The sequence below is a fragment of the Perca fluviatilis genome, chromosome 4 (genome assembly GCF_010015445.1).
Source record: "Perca fluviatilis chromosome 4, GENO_Pfluv_1.0, whole genome shotgun sequence".
Classification (NCBI taxonomy): Eukaryota; Metazoa; Chordata; class Actinopteri; order Perciformes; family Percidae; genus Perca; species Perca fluviatilis.
Genome location: NC_053115.1, coordinates 40,806,769 through 40,830,137, shown reverse-complemented (window position 1 = coordinate 40,830,137; position 23,369 = coordinate 40,806,769). Strand labels below are relative to the sequence as shown.

General features: G+C 38.0%; 1 protein-coding gene across 1 annotated transcript; it reads right to left on the bottom strand.

Annotated features, from left to right (window-relative positions):
* Window positions 1-9,040: 9,040 nt before the first annotated feature.
* Window positions 9,041-22,910, bottom strand: LOC120556655. The gene is made up of 10 exons (XM_039796295.1): window positions 22,830-22,910; window positions 22,424-22,546; window positions 21,744-21,943; window positions 21,481-21,640; window positions 21,136-21,249; window positions 20,958-21,008; window positions 15,765-16,100; window positions 9,957-10,223; window positions 9,659-9,796; window positions 9,041-9,449 (listed from the first exon to the last, which is right to left on the bottom strand). Exons 2-10 carry the CDS (start codon window positions 22,539-22,541, stop codon window positions 9,322-9,324), a joined length of 1,512 nt encoding a protein of 503 aa, XP_039652229.1. The 5' UTR covers window positions 22,542-22,546; window positions 22,830-22,910; the 3' UTR covers window positions 9,041-9,321.
* Between the last annotated feature and the right edge of the window lie 459 nt (window positions 22,911-23,369).

The window sequence follows — 23,369 nt, the reverse complement described above, 5'->3', positions numbered from 1 at the left end:
TTGAGAAGCAGATGACGTAGAAGCAGACTGGATGGCTTGGAACTGCGTAGTCAGAAGAGAAACTCGATCGCCAACGGCTTTCTGGAATCCCAGCTGACGCTCCGCCATACCACTCAACTCCTGTTGAATGGTGGACAGCATTTCCTCAAACTGGTGAAGCCGCTGTCCTTGAGATCGCAGCGTTCTTGTACCTTGTTTGAGTCGGCGGTGTCCATATTGTGGCGAGATCGTACTATCACGCACACAGATGTATGGACACACAGATGCACAACTCAGGTACTGTAAAATGCCAAAAAAACAGTTTATTGGAGACTCAATAAACTCACAAGCAAAGGTGTCAAAATCGGCAGGCAAACACGGTAATCTGAAAAACAGGCAGTGGTCAAAATCCAGGGAAACAACAAACTACAAAACAGGACACTAGGAACAGGATTAGCAAGAAGCTGAACACAAAGGAAGCAGACGATCTCGCACTGGGGTAAGGGAAAGACTGACCTTAAATACACAAAACAGGTGAGACAATGAGACACAGGTGCAGCACATTAGGGCGGGGACATGTAATCACAATGGAGGGAAAAAGACAAACAGGAAGGGAACAAGAACACTAACAGAAACCTTCAAAATAGAACCAGACATGGAAAGAACCTACAACAGTGAGAACAAAACGTAACACAATAACTCGACACAGGAGCAGGCATGACAAAGTCTCTTTTATATAGACCTTAGTGGTCCTCTAATACTGTATCTGAAGTCTCTTTTATATAGATCTTAGTGGTCCCCTAATACTGTATCTGAAGTCTCTTTTATATAGGCCTTAGTGGTCCCCTAATACTGTATCTGAAGTCTCTTTTATATAGGCCTTAGTGGTCCCCTATTACTGTATTTGAAGTCTCTTTTATATAGACCTTAGTGGTCCTCTAATACTGTATCTGAAGTCTCTTTTATATAGATCTTAGTGGTCCCCTAATACTGTATCTGAAGTCTCTTTTATATAGACCTTAGTGGTCCTCTAATACTGTATCTGAAGTCTCTTTTATATAGATCTTAGTGGTCCCCTAATACTGTATCTGAAGTCTCTTTTATATAGATCTTAGTGGTCCCCTAATACTGTATCTGAAGTCTCTTTTATATAGACCTTAGTGGTCCCTAATACTGTATCTGAAGTCTCTTTTATATAGATCTTAGTGGTCCCCTAATACTGTATCTGAAGTCTCTTTTATATAGGCCTTAGTGGTCCCCTATTACTGTATTTGAAGTCTCTTTTATATAGGCCTTAGTGGTCCCCTAATACTGTATCTGAAGTCTCTTTTATATGGCCTTAGTGGTCCCCTAATACTGTATTTGAAGTCTCTTTTATATAGACCTTAGTGGTCCCCTAATACTGTATCTGAAGTCTCTTTTATATAGACCTTAGTGGTCCCCTAATACTGTATCTGAAGTCTCTTTTATATAGACCTTAGTGGTCCCCTAATACTGTATCTGAAGTCTCTTTTATATAGACCTTAGTGGTCCCCTAATACTGTATCTGAAGTCTCTTTTATATAGACCTTAGTGGTCCCCTAATACTGTATCTGAAGTCTCTTTTATATAGACCTTAGTGGTCCCCTAATACTGTATTTGAAGTCTCTTTTATATAGACCTTAGTGGTCCCCTAATACTGTATCTGAAGTCTCTTTTATATAGACCTTAGTGGTCCCCTAACTAGAGCCAGTCCCACAATGATCTTTCCTTAGGATGTGCCATTTCTGTGTCTGTAGCTATTGAGGAGGAGAGAGGGGGGGGGGGCAAGGTGGAGGGTGGGGGTGTGTCCTTGACCAACTGCCACTTTGCTCATTTGAAAGCCATGATGTCTCTCTCTCTCTCATGGGTTGGCCAAATTCTCTGGGCGGGCAAAGCAGAGAAAGGGGAGGTAACCTTTCTCCTTATGACCTCATAAGGAGAAGATTCCTGATTGGTCCATCTGAGCTTTCATTTTCTCAAAGACAGAGCAGGATAACCAGGGCTCGGTTTACACCTATCACCATTTCTAGCTACTGGGGGACCATAGGCAGGCTGGGGGAACTCATATTAATGTTAAAAAACCTCATAAAGTGAAATTTTCATGCCATGGGACTTTTAATTGTATCAGGTGAGTTTCTTTTTTCTTAATTTGTTCTCTTATTACCACTTTAACATAGGTAATGATTATTTTTTTGTAGCTTTTGTTCATCTCATTATCACTTTGGTAACTTTTCACTCTGTTTAGTTGAGTTTCTTTGGAGCTTCATCTCGTTCATTCAGCTGCTATAAAGTCTGTAACTACAGTCCAGTGGAGAGACTTTACAACAGTGAGAAAATATAATATGAGATGGTGAAACAGAAAAATAAAACAAGGTCACATACAAAAAAACATAAAAAGGAACACGCAGAGAGCTTAACAATCATGTTGACCTACAGCGACATTAAATAAAATCCCTGCAATAAATATGATCTTTGTGAAACCTTATTACATCTTTGTTGATCTGTGTAGATTGTTATGTTGTTGATTTTTCTTATAGATGTAAATTATATAGTAATATTTATTTTGTCAAACTCACTCTGTAGGTCCAACCAACAACAGACCATAATAAGTCTCACAAAGATCTCCTATAAGGCAACAGATTGCATATTTACACTGAACATTATTTACAGACACACAAACACACCATACTTCTATACTTGTGAGGACACTGGTTGAAATAAGGCATTCCTTAACATCAAACTTCAGATCTAAATGTTTAACCCAAACCTGATTCTGAGCTGAATCTTAAAACCTGAGTATGGTGTTCATTTTAGGACATCGTCAGATCTCAGACTCAAACAAAACGGCCTCAGCATCAAAAAAACCTCTTTCAATCCCAGAAAAAGTGGTCTCAGAAAACCCTCTGTCAGCCTCAGACAAAAAAGAAAGTTGTCAGAGATAATGTTGCCCAAATGAGGGAGCTGTTGACTAGCTTTCTGAATTAGCTCTGCCAATGATCTGACTTATCCTCGTAAGCCAAGAATTTCTTATCTGGATTTACATTGGACGGGCAAGTCATTCCGCCATTTTGAAAAACTATAATGGCTGAGAGGGACATAGAGCACTAGCCTGTGCTAGCTAATCCACAACGCGTTTTCGTTCAGAGCCAGCGTCACGTGACTGAAACCAGCTGAACCGGAGAAGGAGATCAGTGAGAGGTGCCTGTCACCACCCCGGCAAATTTGAAAGCCTGCGCTGCACTTTAGTTCATAATGGAGGGTCATACTTATGCCGAGCCACGGCAGAAGGAATCCTCGTCGCCGAAAAAAGGGAACGGCTACTATAACGGCTACTATAACGGCTACTATAACGGCTACTATAACGGTTACTATAACGGCTACTATAACGGCTACTATAACGGCTACTATAACGGTTACTATAACGGTTACTATAACGGGTACTATAACGGCTACTATAACGGTTACTATAACGGCTACTATAACGGCTACTATAACAGCTACTATAACGGTTACTATACGGCTACTATAACGTATACGTTTATAACTTACGCGACTATCGGTTACTATACGGCTACTACGGCTACTATAACGGCTACTATAACGGTTACTATAACGGTTACTATAACGGGTTACTATAACGGCTACTATAACGTTTACTATAACGGCTACTATAACGGCTACGTTACGCTACTATAACGGTTACTATAACGGCTACTATAACGGCTACTATAACGGCTACTATAACGGTTACTATAACGGCTACTATAACAGCTACTATAACGGTTACTATAACGGCTACTATAACGGCTACTATAACGGTTACTATAACGGCTACTATAACGGTTACTATAACAGCTACTATAACGGTTACTATAACGGCTACTATTACGGCTAGTTAGAACACGCATTTGAAAAAGCGAGGCGCTAGAGAGCATTATTCGTTTGAATGCAAAATACAATTTCACCGCTAGAGGGGAGAAATTCCTACACAGTGTGCCTTTAAAAAAGATTGAAGCCATTTCATTTTTAATACACCATTCATAATTTCAAAATCTAATGTCTTTAACCCACCTTCCTCATTACATTTGAGCAAATCTCCTTTTTTGATGTAATGGTTAATTTTAAGTTCACATTTGTCAAGGTTCAGACGCAGGCCCAAAGCTTGAGAGTCTATAGTATGTAAGACTAAAGGAATTTGGTCTTTGTTGTTTAGAAACGGCGTTGTGTCATCAGCTAGCTGACTTATGCAGGGTTTTTCCCATAGACAGTATATAATGGACCAATAGACCCCGTTGCTCTGGACGGAGACCAGTGAAGGCTATCAGAAGCACTTTTCCGGTGATGGCCAGCTTTACTGCGCAGCCTCCAACTGAGAGAGACAGCGTAAATGTGACGTGAGCAACGTGTCTGAAAGTTGTAAGTGTTCTGGTAGCTGTGCCAAGAGAAATCTCAATCCTTCCCAATCTTACAGAGACGGAGAGTGTAGGTATATGTAAGGAGATAACATAAGCACAGGCTAATTATTGCTAACTAACATGCTAGTTAACATTAGTAATTAAACCTAAACAGCTAACGTAAGTCCAAACTGCCTGTGAGCTTCTCCTGTACTATACGGTAATTCCTCTACTGCGTGAGTAAGTCTCGTTAGTTATGACACAATCATTAGCCTATTTTTACAAAGCCGCTGCTGCAGAGCCATAACGTGAGGTACAAGCTAATGGAGCCTTTTATACGTTGTTGTGTTTCTTTAGAACTAAACAATGGACAAATCGAGTCTTTTAACGCTTCGGATGTAACGTTATTCTCAGTCAAGTGACGTAAAAAAAAAATGGCGGTCAGCGGAATGCTAACAAGAGGTGATGGCCAGTTAGCAACAAAATGGCGCCATGATGGCTCGAGTTCTGAAGTGAAGCTTACCCCCTTGGTTTTTCCTGCATAGAGAAAGTTTTGGCGCCCCCAAAAGAGGTTATTAAGGTATAAACACAATGTCCCTTTATGATAGAAAAAGAGAAAAGAAAAAGTAGTACATTCTTGTAGTGCATTTTTTTAATTTGCACACTGATGAATTCTTTGGCCAGATAATATGGACGGCACCTTAAAGTGATGGTTCGGAGTAATTTCACCCTAGGGTCCTTTGCACCATGACCTCGAGCCAAACACCCCCCCAGAAGCTTTTTTCACCTGGGTCGAACATTGGGAGAGTTAGCGTAGAGTAGCGTTATCAGCTGAATAGCTTAGCGCAGTGGCTAATGGATCCACGTTTGTATCTTGTAAATGACCCCACTAATAATGCCCGAAATTATACCAAACGTCTACACTAGTATATATAGGTTATGCACTCATAAAATGATGGATTGGAAAGTTTGTAAGTACACCAGACGTTTATGTAAATAACACTTGCCTGCTGGCTTCTGCTCTCTGCTGTTTTTTGTTGCTGCTGTGAGACGAGTGCTTAGGGACATCTACAAATTACAACACCGAAAAGAGATGCAACAAAAATATTTTTTAATTAAACTTTTTTTTTTAACTAAGTGCTGTAGTATAACAAGCAGGAGACAAGTAATAACTGAGATAAGTTTGGAGACATTACCTTATTTAATCATTAAATTAATAAATATTTTTGTTGTATCTCTTTTCGGTGTAGTAATTTGTAGATAATCCCTAAGCACTCGTCTAACTGCAGGTAGCAGCAGCAGCAACAGAGAGCAGAAGAGAGCAGGCAAGTGTTCATAAACTTCTGGTGTACTTACAAACTTTACAATCCATCGTTTTATGAGAGCATAACCTATATATACTAGTGTAGACCTTTGGTATCATTTCGGGCATTATTAGTGGGGTCATTTACGAGATACAAACGTGGGTCCATTAGCCCCTGCGCTAATAAGCTATTCAGCTGATAACGCTACTCTACGCTAACTCTCCCAATGTTAGACCCAGGTGAAAAAAGCTTCTGGGGGGGTGTTTGGCTCGAGGTCATGCTGCAAAGGACCCTAGGGTGAAATTACTCTGAACCATCAATTTAACATTAAAACAAGAATGTACAAATGAAGGAAATAAAAGAATTGTATGTTGTCTGGCAAAATGTTTCATGAGGGAAGAACTGTTTGGCCTCAAAATAAACACTGAATGTAAATATGACATGTGTTTTTTGAATTGGTTCAACAGAATGGTACGGCCCTGCATGCGTAGACACAGCGGTGAACGGTTGTCTCTCTGACACCAAACGTCTCGGCCCCAACCCTGATTCTGGCCAGATGGCCGACTGGTCCAACACTCCCTCTCTCCATTTAGCCAAAGAACTCAGCTTCTAAACTCTTTGATTTAACGAGACGGTTTGAAATCTATAACCTTGACATCAACGTGTGATGAAAGAGTTGAGTTTATTCACTCTAGACCAGTTGATGGAAATTCTAAGTTGAATTTTTTCTTCTTTTTTTTTGCGACATTTTAGAAGTTCCCTTAACAATTAGATGGAAACATGGCTACTGAGAGAAAGATATGAGATCTGCTGATCAGACAGGTCCTCCCTGTTTCTGTAAAGGGTAATAAAAAAAAAATTAAACTGGACAATATATTAAACAAGCCCACTCATTTTTTTAAATATATATTTATTTTATAAGAATAAGAAAGAATTGTTTTAAGAAAGACATTATGCCCACATGTGCTATAAAGACACCATAAAATATTTGAATGCCTAACAAAGACATGATACATGCTTTTCTCAAAAAAATCTTCTCCAATAAAAAAAAAAGAAATTCCAAATGAAAAAATATTTACACACAAGTAATTAAGGCAACATATGTTACAAAGTGCTTTACAATTTTTTTTGGTTTTGATTTCATTATGATCTGTTGGTATTATTATCACAACTGTATCTTCATAATGATTATCAAGTCATTCATATCTGGAAGATAGTTGCGAATTCAATGGCGTGATCCGCCCCACCCTCCGCCTGCCTTGACGGAGATTCACCAGCACCCGGGCCGCTTCTCTGCCCGGACACATGCCTGGAAAGATCTGTGTAAATGCCTGGGTAAAGTCAGCAAAGAGTTGCACAGGTGTGAATCCCTATTCCACTCTGCCGTAGCCCATGCCTCTGCCCGACCAGTCAGATGAGAAATCAGGAACGCTATTTTAGCTCTGTCTGTGGGATAATGGACTGACTGGAGCTCATAATGCAATCCACACTGCGTTAAAAGGCTCGAGCATTCTATATTCAAAATAAAGGAATAAAGTCACTCTCTAGTTGACAACTTATTCAGACATCTTAACTTTAAACCAGTTTTAGAGGAAGAGAAAAATAGTACTAACCATAATTGCCTCATTTCACAAGCTTCCTTTGAGGTTTAGAATAATTGAATAAATTACATTTTTATCATGGCGTCATGTATATAAGTATGGTCAGTCTGCATGGGCCGACACAACACCGTAAATTCCAACCCAGTCTCACGTCAGTTCGTGATGGCATCACGAAATTAAATCTATTAGAACCGAAATAATATAATTAAAATAAAGAAATGCATACCACGATAACAGCTAAATACATGTTGATGTAGTGTTATAGTTTTAAAAATATCAATAAACAAAGCAATCCAGCTTCCCTGGCCGAAATAATAACGAAATAACATTAAAAGAAATACATATAAACCGTGATAAGATCTGGTGAATAAATGTTGATTTAAACAGCGATTATTGGGCTAAAAATACCAATAATATCAAAGCTGTATCCAGCTTCTCTTCTGCAGCCCAAATGGCAGAAAGATTTGTGCTGTGATTACGAAAGATGCTTCTCATTGAAATACATTAGTTTAAAAAACACGTAAATCTTCACAATAACTTGAGGGTATCAATTTCTAAAAGATTTAGAACTGACGTGAGACTGGGTTGTAAATTCAAACAAAGAGCAGAGTGCAGCGTAGACATTTCAAACAACAGAAAGTAGAAAAATAGAAAATCAGCTTAAGTATCTTTTTACAATGAAATCATCAGACCATCATTATCTCCAACTGCTGGGATTAAACCACCAACTTTTAGATTGGTAGGAGACCTCTCTACCACCTGAGACGCTCCAATAATACGTAACAGCAATGTGACCATTCAGAATGTTAATGTTATCTAACAACTAACTAACTTCTCAGCATTCTATTTAGTTATTTATGTATTTACAGAATTGTTGCTTTGTGATTGTTTTCTCATCTTCAGTTTTAATGTTTCAAATATTTTTATTATGAAGCATAAGAACAACAGTATTACAGTTGTTGTGGAATGGATATCTTGCTTCTTTTCAAATACTGAACCAAAAGACAAACCGTACAAAGATGTAAAGGGCCCAGCATTACACAAATAACACCAACAGACAGACCAAATAAAACCACAACATAGGTATTCAAGTAATTGAAAACAATAACCACAAAAAAAAAAAAAATCAGGAACTTGACAGTGCCCATTCACCCCTTCCCACCCCAATGTAGTGCCACTTAGATGCCCTAAAGACTAATGCCTGCGTGGTGAATCTTAACTGTTCATCTTTTCCATAAATGATATCATCGGTCTCCTGATCTTTTCAAACTCCTCCAGCCTATCATTAAGGATATCGTCTCCAGTTTTAAACTCCATAGTGTAACTACACGTTATATTACATAAACATTAGAGATTTTAATGTAAGCCTGAGAGCTGATCTGAGATCTGTCGGTCTCACAGGTCACCTGATTATTGAGGGCTTTAGTTCTGTCCTTTTTCCTTTAACCCTCCGAGCTATAGGAAGTTAATATTTATAATAATAATGATAATTAAATAGAACTTTTCATGTAACAGATGTTACAAACTGCTTCACAAAACAAAAAATGAGAGGATCAATATAAAATCAAGTTACTTTAAGTGTTTAAAGAAGAAGAAAAAAAAGTTTCTTTTTTCTTCATTTTTTTTCTTAGTATAACTTTAACAATACACAATAACACAAGTTATTTCGGATATAACGGATACTTATGAATATTGTTAAAAGAAAATATTCAGTTTAGGAGGTGTGACTGTATTACTGATCGAATTCTACTTGAATTATCAAACATTGAGTTTGTCATTGTAATCTTTCTTTGTGTTCTAATTAAAAGATGTTTAAAAAAAATAAAAAATTACTGTTGGTCGCGGTTTCCTTACTCCACCTCTGATTGGCTTACACTGGTACCTCAACCAATCCCACTCCTCATGCCTAAACCTAACCAATCCAACTAACGAAGGCAATAAGTACTAGCCAATCAGAGTAAAATGCCTTTGCCATCCCAGGAAACAAAATGTTTCCCATCCGGAGCTAACCTTACTTGTTTGCTAACACAGCCCTGTGAGCTGTTTATTTGTGCTACTTTGGGGAGACGTGTTTGGATGTAGCATCTCTGAACGCTCTTCACATGAACCCTTTACCTGGTCGCCCAAACCGTTTCCCTGCTGACGAGAACCTGCAGCAAAGAAAAGTATACATTCCATAAAGTCAACTTTTTTATTACACAGATATTATTTGGTGGCCAAAACAAATAGATTTACATTTAATCAAAAGTCTGTTATACAAACCGGTAGCTCAAATCAAATCTGATTGGTTCATAGCTGTGTTATAATTACCACTTACAAAGGCTAGGATTCAAATTCCTTAGAATTAGGCTAAACTTACCTTTATTACAGCGTATTGTGATGATATTTGTGACTTTAAGCAGAGCTTGAACTATAGCAACAATCAGAGCTCCCAAAACAAATGCACCAATCATCCATCCGATGGCCCCTTTACTGAAGGAGTCCTCACACACTTTCCCTGAAACACATCACAAACAGCTGATGTAACTCAAACTGCATCTTAGGTACAGCACACAGGCTACATAAAACTTTAAAATGTGTCTAAAAATCTTTTAAACTAATAATACATGAACAAATTAAATTATTTCCTGATTAAACCACCAAGAAAGAAATCTCACCACTGATATGAACAGAGGTCTCAGCGTGAGTCTGATGGCTGATTTCCTCCTGTGTTACTACACAGAGGTAGTTGTCTGTCTTGGTCACAGTAGTGTTGAGAGTGATGTTGTAGCTGCCTCCTCTTTCTGAGGTCTGTGGTTCCTCAGCAGGAAGTCTGTTTCCAGCACTGTCCTCCCACTCTAGTTTAGGTTCTGGAGCCGCCCTTCGGACCACACACTGCAGCAGGGCCCAGCCAGCTGTGGCTTTCAGAGTCCTGATGTAGGGTTCTGGAGAGGCAGCTGTAAACACAGTATGAACAAAAGCTTATTAAAGACATGTGATAATATAACATTGTTATGTTATTTTAAGTATTTTTTCTTATGAGAAATTAGATAATTAATTATCACTGAAAGAACAGTTTTCTATGTATGTAAAAACTGGTCTAGATCTATGAAATCATTTCTATGGCACTAAAATTAAGCTGAAACGACACATTTTCTGCTTCTGTTTTACATCTTTGTAAACTGAATATTTTGGGGGGTTTGATTGTTGGTCAGATAAAACCAGACACTGGGACACATTGGGTTCTGGGATCTTGGTCGGCCATTCTAAATAATGGTAATAACTCTTGGTCATTATAAATAATGGTAATAACTCTGGGTCATTATAAATAATGGTAATAACTCTTGGTCTTTATAAATAATGGTAATAACTCTTGGTCATTATAAATAATGGTAATAACTGTTGGTCTTTAAAAATAATGGTAATAACTCTTGGTCATTATAAATAATGGTAATAACTGTTGGTCTTTATAAATAATGGTAATAACTCTTGGTCTTTATAAATAATGGTAATAACTATTGGTCAGAAAACGTTGACAGTAGGGCTGCACAATTAATCGCAATTGTATCGAAATTGCAATTGCAAATTTTGTCTGTGTGTCGGAGTTCAGAGGCTGGTGCTGCCTGTGTTGCTGCCTCGCCGCCTGGCCTGCCTTCCTCCACAGACCCCGGCCTGCTGTGAGGTAGATGGAGCTCAGTCACGGCTGGCAGCCCACAGCACTCCATACCCGCGCAAAGTCACCGTTTTGGGCTAATGGACTACGGAACGCCGCTGCTCTGACAGAGCACCAGGGCCTCCAACTCCCCTCTTCCTGCTAGCTAAATGCCTGGTATGTGTGAGTGAGAGCGCGGTCAGCGAGCTTGTTACGCCAGCAATCTGTTACCACAGGTTCCAGTTACTCTTTTAATTGTGTGTAATTATAATGTGTTGAGTTATTTAAACAAACGATTGGGGAAATAAACGCCGCTTGTCCGTGAGTCTCATTGATAGAGCCTGCGGCTGGATGGAGCTCTATCAATGAGAGCTAGCTAGCCTCCTCTTAGAATTCCTCTGGAATTTACAAAAATTCATTAACTTGAAATCTGACACAGTTGTTAGCTTTATAAGACATTTAGTTAGATGTTGTATAAGTGGCGTGACGAAATTCAAACTGTGAATATACTCGAATTACGCCGAAAAGGAATCTAACTATCTGTGATTTAGGATTGAAGGGACAGTCACAGCTAACGAAACACCTAGTCTTCACAAATATTAATTGACTTGAAATCGGAAATATGAAATATGAGACCTGCTGTCGAGTCTCCCATGTGTTTCTATGTAGTTTGCTCAAACCAATCAGCACGTAGCTCATTCTGAATATTCATTAGCATACCATATTTGGAAGAAAAGCTCTTGTTCCAAATAAAGCCATATTCACAGGATAGTTAAGGGCCTAATAAAATAGCATTCAGGCAATTTTCAGCCCAACCAAAAGGACACAAGGAACCTCAAGGAACAGTGTAAAATACCCTATATAATCATTCTATCACCCCTTTAAGACAATCAGGGCCAATATCTTTGGCAGTTTATGTTATGTTTGATTTAATCACACAGACACAGGAGGTTATTACTATACTCAATGCATTAAAACAACCCAAACAACACTTGAGGCACTTGTGTTCAGACATAACAGTTTACACTTTAAATACATCACATTTACTTATTCACATACTACAATTCATACATTCATCTTCCAAATAGAGTAAAGGCAGGCTCCTCTGGTTTATACTGCCTTACAAACTTAGTTGGGTTCCACAACTCTAGTGGTGGACCCACTAACTAAACGCCTGGCTCTCAGCTGATCTACCAGCTGATTGGTTCAGAATCAACTCAACATGATGACGTTTTATATAAGCTTTTAGTTTTACTATGTGTCTGATTTAAAGGATTATTCTGTACAGAACACATGTAGTGGTGCTGATAGTGACGTTAAGAAGTGAGAGAGACTAAATCTGTTCAGATTACAGATCATCTACAGTCTGTTGGGTATTAACATCAGCACCAGATCGCAGGTAGAACATTTTGGTAGCTACTCTGACTTTGTAAAACAGCTGGAGACTGTGTACAAGCTGATATATGGGTCTGATAACATTTTATTTAAATCGGAATCGGACCTAACAGAATTTGAGTGATTCTGTGACTTCCTGTTCAGCCTGAAGGCTGCTGGAACCAGCTGCAAACTGTTCCTTTTTGGCACTGCCCCCGGCTGCTGCCGCCCGCCCTCACCCGCAATAAAACGAAGAAGAAGAAGTTTCAGTTCATTTCCGCCCAGTATTTCCGCTCTGTTTGCGCACAAGACAGGTGTCAACAAAGACAGATGTAAGTGGACAAACGAGGAGACAAGATACTTTTTTAATTTAATTTACCAGAAAAATATAACAGCTATTTTAGATAGCAAAAATCAAAGAAACGCCATAATTTATCAGGAGCTCGCAAAGGAAATGTCCAACAAAGGTTACGACAGGGACATTCTAAAAACGCTTAACGTGAAAAAGCTTAACGTGAAAAAGCTTAACGTGGTTTAATGTATCTAAACAACGATCAATCATCACCAGATTTATCATGGTCATATCTTGTCATGAACACTTACGCCTGTCAAAAAAACTAAATCGAAATCCAACGATTATAGAAGTTATCTCACGTTAATGTTATCTTCATCAGTGGCCGTATGGCGAGGAAAAAGCTTAACGTGGTTTAATGTACCAAAACAATGATCAATCATCACCAAATTTCTCTCTCATATTACCCATCATAACCACGGAAAACTGTCAAATAATCTAACCCAATGTCCAATTATTATGGACGTTATCTGACATAACGCGTTTCTGCTTCAGGGCAGCGGAGTGGCTGGGGGTTGACTCTCCACGGTTCTCATTGGCTTTATAAGTCCTAATGTGAAAAAGCTTAACATGGTTTAATGTACCTAAACAACGATAAGTCATCACCAAAAAAATCCTCTTCTATATTGCTCATCATAACCACTTAAAACGGTCAAATCTAACCCAATGTCCAAATATTATGGACGTTATCTGACACATTAACGTGAGATAACTTCTATCGTTGGATTTCGATTTAGTTTTTTTGACAGGCTTAAGTGTTCATGACAAGACATGACCATGACACATCTGGTGATGATTGATCGTTGTTTAGATATTAAACCATGTTAAGCTTTTTCACGTTAAGCGTTTTAGAATGTCCCTTACGGCAAGCCGTGGGACGTCCTGCGGAGTAAATGGAAGGCGCTCAAACAGCGATACACGGCTCAAAAAAGAGAGTTGTCTCGCAGCGGTGCCGGAGGGAAAATATAAAGCAAGTTCCACCTTTTTGATGAGCTGGATCATATCCTCGGCCAAAGGCCCATCGGAGCTTATAGCTTGGCTTCTAATATTAACAACAACTACTTCAGTCTAGCAAAACTTTGTTCGCAAAAGTTTGCTTGAATCTTGTGCGATTCAGTGCAAAAATGAATGGAAACACCTTAAAATGTCTCAAATCAATTCGATATACCAATTTAATCGCAAAACAGCATGTGACGTCATTACACACAGGTTTTTATTCGCTTTAAAGCCGTTTGATGGAAACACACTTTCACCAGCTTTATTCGCATGAGTTTTTTTACCGAACTTCAGATAATTCGATTGACAAGTTGATGGAAACTTAGCTAATGACAGGCAAGAAGAAGCAAACTAGTAAACAGGGATGTAAAATACTCAAAACTCCCTTGGTCCAGGAAGCCGAGTGGTTAAAGCAAGCAGCAGCTGAGTTACCATTAGAGCAGCAGTAAGCAGAGGCAGAGACTCAGGTCCTACACCAGGATTTAGAAGATCCTGCAGGCAGCAGGACCATCAGGGTCATTGATTAGTTGCTTACGTGGAAAGACAAGATCAGGTAGCAGCAAAGGAGAAGAGAAGAAAAAGATGGCAGATCAATTTTTATACCATAAGTATCACATGTTGAAACAATGAGAAACCTCCTGGTCCACTGAATCATTCTGAAATTGTAATTGTCTCAACATCACACATCATCAACATCACAGATACTATATCTCAAGGGGTTATCCTGAAATAAATTCAATCCAATTCAATTCAATTCAATTCAATTCAATTCAATTCAATTCAATTCAATTCAATTCAATTCAATTCAATCACTGGGAGTGCTCCTTGTTGACAGATCGTATTTAAACAGTGAAAATGTGCTCTGGATAGTTTACTGAGGTAGCTGCTCCTTTAAAGCCATGACAAAACTATATTTTTGCATGAAGACATTCACAAAAACTCAACATGTGATTTATTTTTGTTTCATGTTTTGAGATTGTTGTTTTATTTAAAGGAGGGAGAGGAGGGGAACCGTTCACAGATACTGTTTAGGTTTATCAACTGAACTTCCTCCTTAGTATCAAAAAATGCAATATCTAGGAGTAAGTCTCATCAGTGGCAGTGAGCCAATAGGCATGCAGCATGCTTCTAACAAGATCTAATCATGTTTGTGATAGAGCTGGGCAATATATCGATATTATATAGATATCGTGATATGACACTAGATATCGTCATAGATTTTGGATATTGTAATATCGTAATATGGCATAAGTGTCTTTTCCTGGTTCTAAAGGCTGCATTACAGTAAAGTGATGTCATTTTCTGAACTTACCAGACTGTTGTAACTGTTCTATTATTTCCCTTTACCCACATAGTCATTATATCCACATTACTGGTGATTAATTATCAAAAATCTCATTGTGTAAATATTTTGTGGAAGCACAAATAGTCAACCCTACAATATCGTTGCGGTATCGAGGTATTTGGTCAAAAATATTGTGATATTGGATTTTCTCCATATCACCGAGCCCTAGTTTGTGATTGGCTGTCCAACGTTTCACGTCGTACAGACATGCAGCAAAAACTACGTTACGGGGCGCCCGGATAGCTCAGCTGGTAGAACAGGCGCCCATATATAGAGGTTCACTCCTCGGAGCAGCGGGCCCAGGTTTGACTCAGACCTGCGGCCCTTTGCTGCATGTCATTCCCCCCTCTCTCTCCCCTTTCATTTCTTCAGCTGTCCTGTCAAATAAAGGCCTATAATGCCCAAAAAAATTATAAAATAAACTATGTTACGTACAGAGATGGGGCTCACGTGTGTGTTGTTGCATTTTGAAAAGGCTGGACTACTGTGTGTGTGTGTGTGTGTGTGTGTGTGTGTCACAAAAACTTTTGTACCATAATGTGTAAAGTTGTGATTTATTTTTGTTAAAATGGATCGTTTAGGAACAACATCCAATAGTCGTGTTGTTCATCTGTTTTAACAACATCTTGGATCTGTAGTTTCTTTGTCAGAGGTTTAAACAGAAGACTGAGTGGACAAAGAAGAACAGTCCATGTTCTAACCTCAGATGACAGCTGGAGATCTACAAATAATAAATCAAGAATTTAATGTTTAATAAAAGTACTCACCGACAACAAGTTCAATGTAGACTGTTTGATGAAGACGGGGAAAATAACAGGTGTAGTTTCCACTGTCGGTCACCTTTGTATTTCTGATGATTATGGAGGCGTTGCCGTACTCAAGTTGATCTTTAAAATGAGAGACTCGACCTTTGAACTCTTCACTCTGACCTGGACGACCGTTGTTGTAATGTTTGCCTACGTCATACAGGAACACTTTCTGACTTTTATCTTTCTGAGCAACTTTCCTCCAGACAAAGACCCCTGATACAATGCTCTCCTTGGTGCTGAGAGAACAGGGTAACATGGCATCACTGTCTTCTTTCACAAACACTTTAACACCACCTGGATATGAAAGACAAAACATACTTTAATCATTATGTTTAAATAGAGAATGTCAGGTTAAGGCAAAGAAAGTCACATTCTGACAGTCTTTTGCATCATCTGTCTTTTCTTCAATAACTCTGCTAAAAGCATCATACTGCAGAGAGTCTCCATCAAACACTCTGATCTCTTTCTCTGACAAAGATCAGAGATATTGTTGCTGAACCAGCATAGCGGTTATTTCATTTCACCTTGCCATTATAAATAACAAATTATTATTATGAGCAACTCAAACTCAGCCACTAAATCTGAGAACTGGGATGTTGAAACATCAAGTGTTTTTAGACCTATAAAAAGTAGTAAAGTTTTTTTCTCTATAACACTTCACACAGAAGGTTTAAATCAACGGAGAATAACTGGAAGACAGAGTACTGAGCATCAGTAGTAACATGAGGAAATCCTGCAGTAATCACATGACTCCTGACTGTAAGTAGACTGACTGTAAGTAGACTTTTGACAAGTCACTTATGGCCTGGACTTCATGTAAATAACATACCTACTAATGACTTAAAATAATAAATATTGATCCATAATTATTAGTACTGAGATTCTTGCTGAAAGCAGCTGCAGTCTAAAACTAAACTAAACACCAACCTGTTGGAACCATTGACTGTATAAACTAGGGGCTAACACAGAAACATGAGGTTTAATATGAACTTCACCATCAACACATCATATACTGGATATGATGAAAAGAAGCATGGAAATACATTTTACACTCCTTTAACAGCACAGCTCTCTAGCTGGAACGTTAGTGAAACCAAAGACTCGACAGATCTTTAACAACATCTGTATGACAGATCTTTAACAACATCTGTATGACAGCTCCTGAATGATGATAAACAGCATAAAGATTATAAAAGAAACATGTACATATACACACACACACATATATATACACACACACACACATATATATATACACATATATATATATATATATATATATGGGCGATTCTTAGACTACGGGCACTTCCATGTCCTTTGATCATATTTTATAAAAAAACATTTAATTTTGAAAAATTCACACTTTCATAGTTAACTTTACAATGAAAGTACTTCAGGAACTTTTTACCGGTAGTCTACAATAATTTTTTCACCTTTTTAAACATCATTATAGATGCAAATATTGCTGTTTTGTGCTTGTCCCACACCCAGACTTCAGATCTTCAATAATGAAAAAGAAGTGTCAAAAAATGATTTATCTATTTTTTTTTAATATGACTGAATAAAGTATCAGTAAAATAATCAAAACATAATTGAGGTATTTAAGGTCAGACAACTATTAATGTGATTTTATATACAAAATGTAGTTGTCCCACAGTATTGCCGTCATTTCCACCACAACGCTGTAATGTCCCTTTTAAAAAGATTTTATGAAAGATTGTTTGGGTAGTTTCTATGGAGATGAACAATGACATCACAGCACATGTCTGCCATGGAGGAGATTTTGAATTTCTTCAACAATTTGGAGAAGAAAACTCAAGTTAAATATTGCTTGAAATGAAAATATTTTTATTGTATGTCATTTCCAAACATGGCGTAACATCAATTGAGTTTGTAAATAAATAGATTTTTTAACATAAATAGATGTATTTTGCATGCATGCAATGCTAGCTACTAATTCATAGCTAATCTGTAATACTAGCTTGGATTTATTTACAAAATACTATAGGATTGTCATTTCCACCACCGTCATTTCCAACACATTACCTTCTTGGGTGGAAATGACATTTATACTTACCAGGTGCAATTTATAGATTGTGTGGCCACATATGTATACCAAATATAACCAATTAGAATGTTACAATTTTACAATCACAATTAATGCGTAACTTACATTTTTCATGTGACTATTTGTAGTTAAAGTCGTTTACAGTAAGACTGTAACTTTTCATCTGGTTATGGAACCAAACAGACTAATGACTAATGAGACTAATGATTTGTTAAATGGAATTGTCTGCTTCAGAAGGTTTCAAATAAATGACTTCTGTTTTTCTACATGGACGTCCATTAATTGTCATTTCCACAACACCCAGTCATTTCCACCACCTCATAACTTTTTTTTAAATATCAACAAAATTCTAATCACTCATTAAAAACTTTTGCATAGTTTATTGGATAATGTTCCACTTAATGTAATAACACAAGTAGTTATTTTTCTGAAATGTATCTAACCAATCCAATATTATATTTCAGGTTGCGGTGGATGTAAGCTTTGTGTTTGGTCCTCATGACAATTAATTTACTTAATCCACAAATCTATGGTAATTGCAAAATAGGTATAAACTGGTAAAACTATGTGTGAAAGTGGTCTTACACTGTTAAGAAATGATGTATATCATACTATTTTTAAATAATAATCAAATATTTACATGTGATGGAAATGACATTTGTTCAGCTCGGGTCAGAAAATAGGTTAAAATACACCAATTTGTCTTATAATGTAAGTGCGTTCTCTTATGGATCATCAAACTAGACTAGTTATATTAACCTGTTAGACTGTGACAATTTTGATTTGAACACTTTTTTCCCCTTCATGTTCACAAGGCCAAAAGTGCCTGTAGTTGAAGAAACACCTTCAACTTATATATATATATATATATATATATATATATATATATATATATATATATCTAATAGAGTATATATATATATCTAATAGAGTCTAAAATAGAGTCGGGACTTTAACACGTTAATTAATTACAGACTTTAATGTGTTAATTAATTACACAAAAACACGTTAAACATTTTTTACGCATTTGAATCACACTTATTTTTGCCCCGCGGGACGTTTCTCACGAGATGAGTTTCGGCGGACCGATTATACTGGAGCACCAACTAGCGTTCATGACTTCAGACAACAACAAACCACAGTGAACATGAACGAAGAAGCTGACGAGACCGCTTTGGTTGGCCCAAATATATATATATATATATATATATATATATATATATATATATATATATATATATATATATATATATATATATATGACACTGACCCTCTAGCCCCAGCCCCATCCCCACCTTTAGTCACTACACTCTGCACTGACACTTCATCTGACTATACAACACAGGGCTTAAACTGGTATACGTGCAGTTTAGTGTCCCAAATTATTTTCCAAAAACTGAGTGTCCAAAATGATGAGGGTCTTATTTGAGACAGGTTGCCCTAACCCTAAACCATAATCATAACCATAACCAAAACAGCTGTTAAACATCTGGTTTAGCAGGTTTTTAATTAAGGACATTGTATGGGGAATGTGAGTGTCAGGGTCCCACCGGCACTAGCACTCACTCCTCCCTCTCATTCTCCAGCACTCACTCCTCCCTCTCATTCTCCAGCACTCACTCCTCCCTCTCATTCTCCAGCACTCACTCCTCCCTCTCATTCTCCAGCACTCACTCCTCCCTCTCATTCTCCAGCACTCACTCCTCCCTCTCATTCTCCAGCACTCACTCCTCCCTCTCATTCTCCAGCACTCACTCCTCCCTCTCATTCTCCAGCACACACTCCTCCCACTGATTCATACTCCTCGTCACTCACGCCGATCAGACTCTCCCAGTCCCCTTAGTACTAATTACACACACCTGCACCTCATCAAGCCTCATCCTCAGTTCACCACCTGCAGCTAATCAACAACCACCTACATAAGCAGCACAGACTAGTCTAGTCTCGTTTCTACATGACGCTCTGACTCACACACGTTATGCCTAGTCTATCCAAGTTTACCTTACCAGTACTTTGTATCCTGTTGTCTGCTGCTGCTCCTCCTAAACCTGCCTCCCCAGCTACCGGATTCCTGCTCTTTGTTGGATCATTGTTAATAAAGATCTGCTTCACTACTCCAGTCAGTCTCCTGGTCGTCCGTGACAGTGAGACAATATGTCAGGGACAGTGAATTCCTTCATCTCAATGTAACAAAGGACCATTAACCTCATCAAGGGACAGGTAACTACCTAAATACCTGGCTTTTATCGACGACAAGCTGAACTTTAATTCTAACACTGAGATGATGTGAAAGAAGGGTCAGCAACGACTGAACTACGAACTGAAAAACATCTGAAACCAGTTTCTTACCGTGTTCCTGTCCGAGTATTAATCCATTTAAAGTCAGAGAGCAGAAGAGGGTCACCCAAAGTTTAACACCAAACATGTTTCCTCGAAGTAGCGCAAAGAAACAAACTATGTTCGCTCACAGTGCTGTGTTAGCAAACAAGTTAGCTTCGGTATAGGAACGTATGGGAAAGGTAACACCTTATATATATCAATGGGTAACACATTTCCATTTCCTCGTTAGTACTCGTTGCCTTCGTTGGTTGGATAGGCGGAGTTTTGTCTGGATTGGAGACCCCCAAGCAGATGTGGATCAGCAAGCAGAAGTCTTCTAAAGCTTCTAAACAAGACTGTTCCTCCTTCCCCTCCCCAACCAAATGCCCATCAACTTCAGCTCTGTGGTAAACAACCACACCACATTTTTCATACAAGTTACAGTATCATACTGTACAATGGAACTGCGGTAAGGGCATCATACTGTAAAAAACATGTACACTTATGGTATTGTAAGGGGGTAGTTACAGTGACTCCGCATATCTACATAACAAGTCTAACAGTGTATTTCATGGTACATTTTAACGTCCATTTTGAATTTGATGCCAGCAAGACATTTTCAAAAAAAGTTGTTGGGGTAGCACATTTTTTATACATCTTCATGCAGTGAAGATAAGGCTGTATGCCTAGTGAAGATGAAATACGCCTCTGTTTAATGGTGGGTTAGACAGAGGAAGAAAAAACAATCATTGGAAGACACTTACATTCACTTTCGCAGCTGCTGGAATCTGCATGAGGGGGAGGCATCTGCTTTTCTGTGTTGAAGAAAAAAATTATCAAAATGTAAATTACTTAAAACTCCAACCATTTGCAAAGGTATAGATCAGTCTTACAAAAAAAAAAACATCACCGTTACTTGGCCTTACTAAAGGCCTTGTGTACCTTTTTCTGTTGCTCTTTTTTTTCTTCCTCCATTTCGGTCTCCACTGTACTTCAGCCAGGTTTTAATTTTTTCCTCGGCTTCCACCACTTTTGTGCCTTGTTTTTTGGCTGCATCTATCAGCATGAAATTAAAGAAAATTAAACAGAGAAAGGGTTAGCTGACAGATCATCTGAGTTGTATTTTGTAGAGTTCTGTACGATTAGTTGATTAATTGGCATTCTTCCATTGACTTGTATTTCATTCAATGACACATTATGTGAGACTGTAAGGGGTTGTTTCCTCTTTTGCTATTTCAAAGTTATGTCTAAGTTTTGAATATTTGAATGTTTTTTAAAACATATCACCTATGACAACTTTTGCCAGCAAGAGCGCAGAAAAGGGGCTCTTCTGTCCTCTCCCTTGCCAATTAAAATTGTTGGCCAACTCATTGGTCATAATCTCCCTCATGATTCTGTGGACAATGTCTTTGGCAGATGTTCCACCCAAGCTGGTAAGATATCTTGTCTATGAAAACAAATCATGTGTTAAGCAGCAGTAAATCAGGTCTAGGTCTCTATATATGTTAGTATTATTTTAAGTGAAGTTACAGAACATCATTAGAATTTACTAGAGAACGTTGTGTGTCTCTGTTTGACAGCCTATCCTCCAGATCTTTTATGCCTGTCATGCTCCTTAAAGGAAACTGAAATTCCTCATTTACAACTTCAGCTGCATTCTCTCTTCTCAGTATGGCCTGAAGGAGGAGCGAATTCTGCCTGACTTGACCCTTTATCTCTTCCAGCATCTGATAGAGCCGGAGTTCTCTTTCTGAATAAGACAAACATAAGATGCAACATTATAACTATACAGAATTGAACGTATAAAGAGAGAGACTGTGTCTCTTGTTTTGTTGTCTTTATCATAACATAACTTTTCCAGCCTTTTGTTGTATCCATCCCAGCTTTTTTTTTTAGACATGTTGCTGGCATTAAATTCAAAATGTGCTTACATTTCCTATAAATTAGTAAAATTTGACATTTTCAACATTTGATATGTTGTCTATGTCCTAAATATGGGTTTACAAGAGTTGGACATTTTACATAACATCCCAAGTTTTTTTTAAATTGTGGTTGTGAAAAGGGTTTGTCATTTGAAAATAGTAAAACTTAGCCAGGCAAAGTTCTTTTTGGTTACATTCATTTTATTTTTGTTACTTGAACAGTTTCTAATTCATGTTATAGACTAAAAGGGTAATTGCTAAAAACTCCAAGTAAACTATTGTAAAAGGTTTGGAATAGTTATACGTACCATCTTGTCTTGGTTCAGGGACTGTCACAGCAGGTGCTGATGGTGCAAATAGAGGTATGGTTGGCAAGGTCAGGCTTTTGGCTCCATTACTGCAGAATTTCTTTTTTGGTCTTTCCATTGTCTCTGCATATGAAACAGTAAGAAACAGAATCAGTAGAATGTACAATCTATTTACTTCCATCCAGAGTTTCGCCGCAATCTTATACAACAGGAAAGTGACTATTGTTCAAAAGTTCCTTTCAACATATCGTCCCCTTGGAATTATTATTCTATTTACATTCTATCTACAACTCTAGGGACGATATTCCCAAATCTTTAATTTGGATTTAAGGAATCTTTGGTGACCATTATGGGGAAATAATTCCTCAAGGCTGGTGCAATGACCACTGAATGTTTTCGTCTGTACCTGTGTGGAGCCGGCTTGTTGAGGCCTGCACTGGAGGTCTTCCTGAGGCTGTACCAGATGTAAATCCATTTACATATTTTGCCAATGGTCTGTTGGACACATTAAGAGTAATCAATTTTTATACTGCAAATAAGCAGTAGGCTATAAAAGGAGAACAGAGAATAGTGGAAACATACACTCTTTTCCGTACACTGTCCTCATCTGTAGACTCCAAACTGTTGCCTTCACAGAACTTCACCAGCTTTCTTCTGGCTTTTTCATAGGAATCTAAATATAGAAACAAACAACATCACTATCTGAACATTTGAAAAGAACTGCTTGTCTAGGCATAGCTCACAAGGAGCATCTTTAATTTTGAGCAATAGATTTGAATAGTTATTTCTCTATATTTCTTAATACTTACTCAATAACTTACCATACTCAGCCACCCATTCAGTTTCATATTCGTCCCATTCTTCATCAGGAGTTTCATTTTTTTCAACTGCTTTTCTACATCTTGTACCGTTATATGGGGGCCAAAAGGAAACTTTTTTGTCGATG